General features: G+C 36.9%; 2 protein-coding genes across 2 annotated transcripts in view; both read right to left on the reverse strand.

Annotated features, from left to right (window-relative positions):
• tesca (tescalcin a) overlaps nucleotides 1–1,721 on the reverse strand; it is a 10,266-nt gene extending 8,545 nt beyond the window's left edge. The window contains exon 1 of the mRNA XM_016290659.1: nucleotides 1,570–1,721. Within this exon, the coding sequence (XP_016146145.1) occupies nucleotides 1,570–1,630 (61 nt within the window). The 5' untranslated portion in view covers nucleotides 1,631–1,721. The remainder of the gene's footprint in view (nucleotides 1–1,569) is intronic.
• Nucleotides 1,722–4,040: 2,319 nt separating this feature from the next.
• On the reverse strand, nucleotides 4,041–12,094 carry fbxo21 (F-box protein 21). Its single transcript, XM_016290658.1, has 12 exons — nucleotides 11,851–12,094; nucleotides 10,592–10,727; nucleotides 10,317–10,426; nucleotides 10,107–10,228; nucleotides 9,350–9,496; nucleotides 8,962–9,098; nucleotides 8,127–8,263; nucleotides 7,413–7,592; nucleotides 6,967–7,099; nucleotides 6,279–6,469; nucleotides 4,687–4,844; nucleotides 4,041–4,423 (listed from the first exon to the last, which is right to left on the reverse strand). Exons 1-12 carry the CDS (start codon nucleotides 12,072–12,074, stop codon nucleotides 4,185–4,187), a joined length of 1,914 nt encoding a protein of 637 aa, XP_016146144.1. The 5' UTR covers nucleotides 12,075–12,094; the 3' UTR covers nucleotides 4,041–4,184.
• Between the last annotated feature and the right edge of the window lie 193 nt (nucleotides 12,095–12,287).

Consider the following 12,287-nt stretch of genomic DNA (forward strand, 5'->3'; position numbering starts at 1 on the left):
TCGAAAAGTGATGTGTAGGGGTATGTGTTGTGTCAGGAACCATGTTGAGGTTAAGAGTGAGGAGGAAGTGATCCGAGGTGTGCAGTGGAGTAACGAGCACATGATCAGTGGAGCAGTGTCGTGTGTACATAAGGTCCAGTTGGTTGCCTAATTTGTGAGTAGCCGTAGTTAATACTCGCTTGAGATCAAAAGAAGCAAGCAGAGTGTGGAAGTCTGCAGCCTGAGGTTTATCTAGGTGGATGTTGAAATCGCCAAGCATAACTTGGGGAGTACCATCCTCAGGAAAGTTTGAGAGCAGCACATCTAATTCTTCCACGAAGTTACCTAGTGGTCCTGGGGGTCGATAAACAACTATAAAATGGATTTTAAGAGGGTGGGTAATAGTGGCTGAATGTGATTCAAAGGAGCTGTTGATACTCAGAGATGGTAAAGGATTACATTTCCAATCATTAGAGATAAGCAGACCAGTACCTCCACCTCTTCCAGTCAGACAGGGGGAGTGGGAAAAAAGAGAAATAATTTGAGAGTGCTGCAGGTGTTAGTACCTAAAGTGTACATATTAGTCCAATTTGAAAGGATGCCGGCCCAGTGACAGATTTGTACCTTTTTTCTGAGAATGTGGAAAGGACTTGAAGTAAATTATAGGTTACTACACACATACACACACAAACAAGAAATGAAAAAGACAGAAAAACAAGTAAAACCAGAAAAACTCAAGTTTTACATAGCAGTGAAAGCTACATGTCTGTCTATATTGTACTTTTACACTATCCTACAGCCGTTTGAACACAATAGAGTTATATGGTAACACTTCACAATAAGGTTTCATTTGTTAACATTAGTTAGTGAACATCAACTAACAATACTTTTACATCATTTTGTTTTATTTTTTAGTTTGTTAATTTCAACACTTAACTATTGGTCAATGTATTGTGAACTAACATGAACAAACAATGAAGACTTGTCTTTTTAAACTAACAAAAATGCATTCATGTTAATGAATGGGACCTTATTGTAAAGCGTTACTGTTCTATTCTTTTCTATTTTTTGTGAGGTAGTACAATTAGTTTTGAGAAGATTTGCTCGGTGTAATATGTGCTTGGTATTCACACATTCACAGCTGTACAGTAAATAACTCTTGTGAAAATGCTTCTCCCCAATTATAGATATGAATGGGATTATTTGTGCTTCTCCAAAAGTCCTCCTACTTCTACATTCCAACTGAGTGACACTTTGGGTTCATTAGATTTAGGCTGTTGTGAGTGTTAACGACGGTTAATCACTTTAGAGCCTATGTACAGCATGCTGTATATAAGAACTGTAAAATTTAGACACATTATGTATATATTGCAGCAACTTTTGGACAACTTCAAATTGTCAAAAAACGCACCTTGGTATTATGGCCCATGTTTTTTGGTACTATGACATTCTTTGAAGTACTACCATGGTACCACCTTCTGATATTATCACAGTACCATGCTACTTTGTCTGTAAAGTCACTTACAAACATATTCTAAGCACCTGAAAAATGTCGCTGTCTACACATTGAAAAGATTTATGGATACTCACAGCCAGTTTTATCAGCCAGATCATGGAACATATGCACTCGTCCAGACTGAGAAGCTCCCATGTTAAAGTCCGGAAGAGATCAGAAAGAAAGTCGTGTGAAGAATGGTCAGAACTTTCACAACTTGTCCCTCAGACTTTGATAGCCAAGCTCCGCCCGCTAATGAAATATGCAAATTCGCGTCAGTGACACACCTGAGTCTCTCGTCCGTTTTTCTTTTTTTTATGAGTCTGAAAATTATTTTGAGACCCAGAAATGGACATTTGGGTTAGGTATAAAAGAAGACATCTTCGCTTTCTTGTCATAGCAGATATTTGGGGTCGTTGTCAAAAAGATAAATGTCGTAAATAAATGGAATAATACTTATTTTAATAGAAATGTATAAAATGTATATTAATGAATTAAAATCATATTTTAAATAAAATAAATAAATATATTAAATACATGAAATATTATTTTATGATTATTAAAATATTTAAAAATAATTTGTATGATTACAATTTCTTAAAGATATTATTTTGTTCTTCTTATTCATGCGAATATCACAGGTCAAATAATGTTTTCGTGCTATTCACCCAGTCTTCTGCAGCCAGAGAAAGGATTAAGGTATAGTGTGGTAGATGCTTATATTTGCATTATAAATATTTAAGGTTGTTTGACTTTGGATGAGTATTACAGTTAATGCAAACACACTCTGCTTTGGATACAAGAGGGACACCACCCTGACTTGTTTGCCATTCATTCTCAAACTTTCACTTTAAGGTGTTCAGTGCATGTTAAAACAGAACAGGGGAACATTAATCAGAGGCGACTAGTGACAATGCTTCAATTTTGCCTTCTTTTCTAATCATCATAATATGCAGCAAAATTAAATCAGCATAGCAATTCAAGTAAAATGTTTCATTGACAAATGAAATTCCAGCACGTTTTAATATTTGATTTGTATCTCTAGCTGACATGACAATCATGTTCTACAGAATGACTGAAGAATATTGCAAAGAGCAACTTGTGCTTCACATGGTCAATGCCACAAATTTGCCTATATTTGTATTTTGACCTCGAAATATTCAGTTTGCTTAAGAGTAATGCGTCATAAAGTTTGGGGCAGACGTGCTCAAACGTTTGCAGATATACGAAAATTAATATTTTATTTACATATTCCTGGGCAATCTGGAAGGGAATCATAGTTAGATGAACACATTTAAATATTTAGCTATATAAAATCTCTACACTTACAAAGCAAGTAGATAAGTTATAAAAATACAATTATAAAGAAATAACCAGACCAACAAAGTAGTGCTTATTCTTTTATTGCGATGCATTCTCTTATATTCTCAATACCTTTGCATTTACAACCACTATGAGCCAAGAATTCCTTGAGCCCTTGTTCTCTAGGTTTTTTCTTTCTTTTTTTTTATAACTTTGAAATAAAGATTACAAAATATTTTAAGGTGACAGCTTTAGACATTTTACTTCATGTCAAGTGCATGTTAGTTAACATATGTGACATTAGTGCATTAGTTCAGTGAGATGTGTTATGACTGATGGCATAAGGAACGGGCCTGGTCATCAACACACATATTCTCAGACCCTGTGTAGTGTAGTAAAGTTCACATAGTCTATACATACTATCTAAAGTATATTTTGTATCTGCACAAATACTGTAACTCAACCACATCATTTATACTCAACCACTCAAATACAACACGTGTAGTTTCTTTCAGCTTAGACTACATTTGCAGCTCTGGCTCAGAGTTGCGCTTAAAACTAATCTAGGACCAAGATGTTGTCTTAAAGGAATTGTTCATGCAAATATGAAAATGTACTCATCATCAGGCCATCCGAGATGTAGATGAGTTTGTTTCTTCATCAGAACAGATTTGGATAAATTTAGCATTACATCACTTGGATCCTCTGCAGTGAATGGGTGCCGTCAGAATGAGAGTCCAAACAGCTGAGAAAAACATTGCAATAATCCACACATCTCCATTCTATCAATTAATGCCATGTGAAGTGAAAATCTGCATGCTTGTAAGAAACAAATGCATCATTAAGAGGTTTTTTATCTATAAAATTGCCATCTCCAATGAAATCCAAATTTAAAACAGTTCTGTCAGTGGATTTTGATTTCAGAGACAATAGGGAATTAACTTTTTCACTGGACAATGCATTATTTTGGATTATGGACTCGTAATTTGCCTAGAAGTGATGGTTTATAGTTAAAACATCTTGATGCATTTGTTTCTTACAAATATGCAGCTTTTCATTTCACAAGACATTGATTGATGGACTGGAGATGTGCGGATTACTTGTGGGTAATTGTGATGTTTTTATCAGATGTTTGGACTCTCATTCTGACGGCACCCATTCACTGCAGATGATTCATTGGTGAGCAAGAGATGTAATGCGACATTCCTCCAAATCTGTTCTGATGAAGAAACAAACTCATCTACATCTTGGAAGGCCTGAGGGTGAGTAAATGTTCAGCAAATTTTCATTTTTGGGTGAACTATTCCTTTAACTTGTCCCTTAACTCTAGTCCCTTAACAGTTCAGGAGAAAGTGAATGACATTACGCATCTATAGTGGGGAGGGAGGCAAGGAGGTGGCATTCTTCTCTACGGATCTAACAAATCGTGGTCCTGGAAGTTGGCGGTGGGCTCCGGTGACAGCCCTGAGTTGGGGTTGAGACCGTGGTAGAGCTCCTCTACAGTCCTGTGGGTCTTGCACATGTCCTCTGGGTAACGCGCTTGGAGCTCTTCATTAGCGATGTAGTGTGTGTCAGAGAACTCTGTGAAGTAGCGGCCGACCTCAGGGTGAGCGATCTCCAGCGGGGCGGAGTGAGGCTCCAGATTCTCTGCAAACGAAAAGAGAAAGTGAGGGTTTCTTTTTTTATTTTAAGACTGCAATTGTCTCGAATCAATTACGACCTCACCCATTTGCCCCAAAAGAAATGATTCACTGATGCTGATGAAATTGAGAGCAATTAGGACAAAGACCTAGTTTTCAGATACCAGAAAGTGATGATAAACCAGTCTGCAAAAGTATATGCACAACCTAAAACTTTGTTAGATAGAGTCATTTCCATTGCTTAAATCTTGGATCAATGGAAAAACTCACCTTGCGCAGCATATCTACATGTCCCATCCTGAACTAAGACGTTGTAGAATGGCTGATCAGCCCCCTTAGACAGCTGATGGACCCTCATAGTGTTAATCCACTCCTGACTCATGGTGCATTTAGGGTCCCACCCGTAGATAACGCAGTTGTAGCCTGACCTATGAGAGACATCAGTTTGTGAATATTAAATGTGACCCTGGAGCACAAAACCAGTCATAAGTAGCACGGTTATATTTGTAGCAATAGCCAACAATACATTGTATGGGTCAAAATTATAGATTTTTTTTGTGTGCCAAAAATCATTAGGATATTAAGTAAAGATCATGTTCCATGAAGATATTTTGTACATTTTGTACCATAAATATATCAAAACTTCATATTTGATTAGTAATATGCATTGCTAAGATCTTCATTTGGACACCTTTAAAGGAATACTCCACTATTTTTGGCTCAATTTGGCATCATCAACAGTTGAGTTTTACCGATTTCGAATCCATTCAGCCGATCTCCGGGTCTGGCGGTAGCACTTTTAGCTGTAGCTTAGCATAGATCATTGAATCTGATTAGACCGTTAGCATCTCGCTCAAAAATGACCAAAGAGTTTCGATATGTTTGCTATTTAAAACTTGACTCTTCTGTAGCTACATCGTGTACTAAGACCGATGGAAAATTAAAAGTTGCAATTTTCTAGGCCGATATGGCTAGGCCTGCTGCACCCATGGTACGGCAGCAAAGTTCCTTGATTATAACACCAGAATGAGAGTATAGTTCCTAGCCATATCGGCCTAGAAAATCGCAACTTTTCATTTTCCGTCGATTTTAGTACACGATGTAACTACAGAAGAGATGTAACTACAGAAGAGTTAAGTTTTAAATAGGAAAAATATCGAAACTCTTTGGTCATTTTTGAGTGAGATGCTAACGGTCTAATCAGAATCAATGATCTATGCTAAGCTTCAGCTAAAAGTTCCACCGCCAGACCCGGAGATCGGCTGAATGGATTCGAAAACGGTAAAACTCAACTGTTTAACTCTAGGGGAGTTGGAAAATGAGCCTATTTTCAAAAATAGTGGAGTGTTCCTTTAAAGGCGATTTTCTCAATATTCTGATTTTTTTGCACCCCCAGATTTTCAAATAGTTGCACCTCGGCCAAATATTGTCCTATCCTAACAAACCATACATCAATGTAAAGCTTATTTATCCATACGATGTATAAATCTCAATTTCATACAATTGACCCTAATGACTGGTTTGGTGGTCCAGGGTCACAAGTATTAAATATAAATGCATGGTTCATCTACAGTCTACCTAAAGTTATGCAAAGCATTAAAACGTTTTGGTTTGAAATCAAGATTGCATTGCCATCCTGTGCCAATAATAGTCTGATTTAACTTTGTATTATTTGGCCCAGGACTGTAGTATGTTTGCATCATCAATATGAGGTCCACCTGGAGAAATGAAGTAACGACAGGTGTTTATTATTATTAGTTACAAATTAGCATCACTTCTTTTTATAGACGTTTCCCTGGCTGCTCTCAGTTTCATATTCCATGTAGTTCATAAGTTTACCACTCACACAAACAGGAACCCACCTCTTATGTTTCATGATGAGGCCTACAGAGTACTGTACATCCCTGTGCTCAGGCGCGCTGCGTCTCTTCACCTCCGGCTCTACCGGGTGCCTCTTATGCTGGATGTGCTCGAGTGTATGCTGCACCAGATACCCGACCGCTCCGTGCTGAGTCGGGTCTAGAGCCTGGATATGCTGTAGAATATCCAGCACCTGAGATAGAGAGAGACAGAGAGAGAGAAATCAAGCACACAGCGCCTTCACGACATGGCGGCGGCAACAACAATACTACAGCGAGAATAAAAGTTACGCCTTCTTTCTTTGCGTTTGGGCGGCGTTATGCAAATCTTCCCACATCGTGATGTAGACATGTGGGGGCGTGTTAGAACGAGGCGTTTTAGGTAGGCGTGGTTGACTCTTAACTTTTATAAAGCCTATCTCTTTGGATTTGAGACTTTAGTCTGCAACTTTACAGATCTTCTTTATGCACCAATAGCTTGCAACACTCCAAAGAGAAAGGAAAAAATGAAATCGCATCATATGACCCCTTTAAATGATTCATTAACTGAAATAAAAGGAAAGAAAATAAAAAATAAAAAATGTATTTCAGATAGTTGCAGCTAGTTTAACTTGATTATTTATTTCAGCTTTAGTTATTTTAATAATTATAAAAACTATATATATATATATATATAGTATATATAACTCACTTTCTCAGGCCAGATGCCCAGGTGGAAGTAGAGACGGGCTTGCAGCAGAAGATACTGCACATTATCAGGGTTGATAGTGAGGTAGAGATCCAGCGAGTCCCGCAGGAGCTGATATGATTTCTCATTCCCTTCCCTAGACAAAACACAAATGCAAGCACATTTTGTAACAAACGTGGGTCTGACAACTTCAGCTGACAGCCAAGAAAATTGATTTTATTTACATAAAACACTGTCTAAAACTGCAGAATTCCCTGACTGGCTTACTAATGAGCATACAAGCAGCATGAAACAAGTCTTTTAAACACCTCCTTCATTATCAATAAAACTTTAAGTGCAGAGCTTTAAGGCAACGATCATTAGACAACAGTACAACAATATGAATATAAACAACATTTCACAACACACTGACTCATTTAAAGTAATCAAAATGCATGTGTGATTCTCACCCTCTTTTGCCGATGTTAAGTAGGTTTCCCACCATCCGCAGCAGCAGCTCGCCGGTGCTTATAGCGCTGTAGTAATCTGCTCCCACCTGGTGTCGGATCAGATTCTCACACTCTTTAGCAGCCAGCTGCTTTCCTTTCCCAAACGTGTCAATGTATACATAGTCGTAGATGTCCTCACTCCTGCAAAACAACTCATTAGTCAACTTACACTGTTGTTTTATTTTTAATGCAAGCACAGCACTATTGTTTGAGATTATTGTTATATTGTCAGAAAACGTAAACTATATTATTGCTCGGCGATAAATTGGATATATAGTACATCCTACTTAACAGTATGTTCACATATACTATGTAGCAAATCTTGGATGCAAAATAAAAATGATATTGTCGTCCAGCACTTTATATAAAGTTGGAAATATATGTCCAACTTTATCCGCATGTACACAGTATACTCACACAGGGCAATATATAGGCTACTATAAAGCAAATCTCAACTGCTTGATTGCTTGTATCACTGCAAAATGTAAACTACACTATTTCACAGCTCTAAATGTGGCAGTGAGATATGAAGATATCATAAACATTAACATCATTATTTTTGTAACAATGTGTATTGTAAACAGAGCTATAACAATACATTTGACTTGAAACTGACTGGGGTTTGCTATGTAATTTCATTCTGACAGACTGCAATAGAATGTGTTAAACGCCCACCTCCTTTGATTTTGGCACCAGCGGAGTAGGAAATGGTTGGGGAAGTTGACAGGTTCCAGAGGAACTCCTAACTTCCTGGCCAGAGTCATGTAAAGCACAGAGAGGCTGATGGGAATGCCTGTCCGACGGAGCAGCACCTGACCACAAGGGGGCACATTGTGAGAAATAAAGTACATTTCTGTCTAAATTTTAAAACTTGTACACATTCAGTACAAAGTATTTTTATTTTATTTTTAGCACAATTATATGGACATAATTAAATAGTAACATGTTAAATTACTTTAGTGTTTTGTGGATTTGTTTTTGTATCAAAAGTGTTTTTTCTTATACATAATATATTTTTGATTTTGCTTTAAATAAGTGCTTATCACCACCAAATGCACTAACATTCAAAGTTTGAGGTCAGTAGACTTTTTTAAAGGAATTAATACTTTTATTCAGCAGGGACACATTCAATTGGTCAAAAGTGACGGTAAAGATTTCCATTGTTACAAAAAAACTTTTATTTCAAATAAACACTGTTTTACCATTAACTTGCCATTCATCAAATAATAATAAAAAATAACTATATGAAAAGTTTAAATTAAAAGACATTTAAAATTTAATTACTCATCCTATAATAAATCATAAAATGCTTACAGCTGTATTCTTTGAATAAATTGTATATATATTAGTAATGTTACTTATTTCACAAAAATAATAATAATTCAAAAATACATGGTACTTGAAAAAAAATGTTTATGTAATGCATGTTACATAATTATATAATGCATTGCCCCTGACACTGGTTATCCAGACCTGCCTAACTTATGATATCTATGATATGATATGATACCTGATGTATGTATGAGTTGAGTGGATTGTAGTAGTCACGCTCATTGCCCTTGTACTGCAGCTGGTCATACAGCACAGCATTCAGAGCACATATGACTTGCCTTTGAAACTCCAGGTTTTCCAGAACAAAGCAGTCACCTGGAAAAACATTCCAGTGAAGACACATGTTGGATGCTACAGCTTTAAGAACAACAATGCTATTATGGTTGCCCAATGCAGTCCAAAGCAGATGTTGAAAATTAAACTAAGAGACCTTCAAGACATTTATTTTATCAACATCAAGCTGAAAGCTTTTATCATAAGAACATAAGCCTGACTACACAGGTCTGACTAATAGACCTCATGAGAATAGTCAATTGAATTTTCCGGATCTCTTCTTGCGCACTGACCTTGACTGGCTCGTAGACTTGGGTGTGTGGCATTTTTTACTCGTAGATACTTCTTCACCTTGTCAGCGATTTCTTCTATCTGCGCAGATATGCTCTCAAGAGTGATATCAACCAGAGGGTTGCAATACTGATCGATCAAAACAGCACCTAGAATTGGAGATCAAACAAACGGACGTGTGTTATTTGATGTACATCACTGATCTAAACATTGTTGAACCTCAATCATCCATAATAATATAGTGAGGAGTCGACCTTTCCTGTGCACACTGACAAATTTCATTGCGAATATTGTGATGTGTATGAACATTTTTGATAATATTACAAAGCTCAGTATGCAGCACACGTGTTTCAAATTCATCATACATGTATTTGAGCTATGATTATTATATATGATAACAGTTACAGCACAACATATATTATCATTTGGCCTTGTCGCTGGTAAGGTAAAGCATTATGAAGTAATTATTTACCATTTTTCCATTAAAGGAATAGTTCACCCAAAATCTGTTTCTTACAAACAAGATGTTTAACTGATGGACTGGAGTCGTGTGGATCGCTTGTGGATTATTCTAATGTTTTTATCAGCTGTTTGGACTCTCATTCTGACGGCACCCATTCACTGCAGAGGATCCACTGGTGAGCAAGTGACGCTAAATTTCTCCAAATCTGCTCAATTTTCAGCAAATTAGAATTTTTGGGTGAATTACTCTTTTAATAAGAAATAAAACATTTCTTCTTTTGTGAGACATCAGCTTACCTTCAAGGGCTGATTGTTGTTCTGGTGGTCTCTCAAGGAAAACCTTCAAATTCCTCAGAATGTTCTGCTGCCGGAGGAAGTACAGGATTTTCTTCGCATAGTACTTAAGTGTCAAACATTTCCTGGGAAAGAAGGAAATGCATTCATTCAGTTAAACCATTAAGTGTTAAGAGGAAAATAAAATAGCATAATCGTGAGCTCCTTTCTAACCTTTTGTCCGAGTTCAAAATGCCAAGCAGCTCATCCTCACAGAAGTGTTCTGGAGCACCTAGAGAATCGATTTCCGCAAAGCTGTCTCCAAGAACCTGACCAACGCAAGGCTGAGTTACAGGTCTCTGGGTTAGTGACTAAAGCAAATGATTCAATCCAACTTACCGTACAAATATACCCATCCAACCGTAGCGTAACGACCATACCAAAAAGATTACAATTTTTGAGAGAATGATCAACTGCTTTGTAATTGAGTCTCTTTTAAAGCCACTCACAACTTCTGTGAAGAACCTCTTGGAAATAGACTCTACTGTTCTTCTTATCTGTTGACCAACCACGTGCCGGGTTTTGAATTCTTTCAGCCAATCGTATGACTCATTTTGCTGATAAAATCTCTGCAGCCTGGGCCACCTAAAATATTAATGACACAACAATAATGTTTGACCTTGCAAAAGGGGGATGGCAAATATGTTAAACCTATTCCTTAAATGGGGCTAGTGTAATGTTGTGCGTCTTATTAAAAGAAAAAAAAGACATAAATAAACAAATACTTTAGTAGAGGGTACATTTTGTCAATTCAGTTTGATGCAAAATCTACCTAAACGCTGTAATTTACAAGTATCTGCTAAAAAACACAAGAGTAAGTAGTTGTTGTTACTATAATAACTCTAAATGTAATAATCTTACAACCATACTTCTATTTAAAGAAGCTCATGTTAACTTCTGTTTTAAAACCCCTTAACTGTCACCCGTCCCCTCTGTGGGACGCCTACGTTTACTTCACTATATTACAATGAAATCCTAATCTAATCATGACAAACTATATATCGTTGGAAAGGTCTAAGACTCCTAAATAGATATTTGACCAATGTTTTTGTTAAAAAATTATGTAGGAAAAGTAATATACATTTTTGACAAGGGCGCACCTCAAAAATCTACATCATAACAGGAGTTCTGACCTTTGTCAAAAAAAAAAGTCTTCTTTGTTGCCTTTTTCTCATCACACTTTAGAAATGATACATCAATTGAAAACTTTAAATCTCAAAATGCATCCTTTGAAACCCATTTTAAAATCAAACATTGCATTACCACGAAAACGGTACGTCAATATCATGTTACAAAATGTTTTCGTTCATGAATTATACAAATGTAAGTGTGGATCGTGCACTTTCACGTCTGTGTTCAAAAATGTGAGTGACAGTTAAGGGGTTAATTTATATGATTTATTATGAGCACATCAGAATATCATGCAATTCTGTGTTCAATGTCACTTAACATTATCAACAATTATAAGTGCATTTAGTCCCCCCCAACATATAGGAGGCGAGCCTATAAAAATGAATGATCACATATGCATCTCTGCATGTGCACACAGGACAGATTTGGTGCATCAGCAGAATGAGAACACGACCTGACAGCTAAATGCACGTCTTAAACCGCCTATCGGGGATCAAACGCATTTCTTATGGTTTGATAAACTGGAGGTCGATGGAGGTATCAAGCAACATTTAGAAATGTTTTTAATTTATGCCACCTGAGTTTGTACTGATGCGCCCAGACCTTTCCCCTGCCATGGCACACGTCATGCAGCCTCTTGCACGTGCAGGAAACGTTGCAAATGTCGATATGGTTTAGAACGCGGAAGCACAATATATGCTCTAATAATTCCGCCGGTAAATCGGTTAACCGTTTGGCGAAACTTTCTGAAATAACAGCGTTTGTCCCTAAACCCCGATCTCCCGTGTACGGCGTCGCCATCTTTTCTGTTTACTCCGATGACGTCATCTAAGCCCCGCCCAGTTGTCAGCGAAAACACGCCCCTTTCTGGTGCAAAGGGCTGAACTTTGAGCTTGAAGTGATCCGAATATACACATTTAAATGTATTTAAATATATTGAACATTTACTATAAAGAATATATATTCAATATAAATTATAAAATACAATTTTAAATAAAATGTCAAATTTAAAAA

The sequence above is a fragment of the Sinocyclocheilus grahami genome, unplaced genomic scaffold, assembly GCF_001515645.1.
Source record: "Sinocyclocheilus grahami isolate Dianchi unplaced genomic scaffold, SAMN03320097.WGS_v1.1 scaffold261.1, whole genome shotgun sequence".
Lineage (NCBI taxonomy): Eukaryota > Metazoa > Chordata > Actinopteri > Cypriniformes > Cyprinidae > Sinocyclocheilus > Sinocyclocheilus grahami.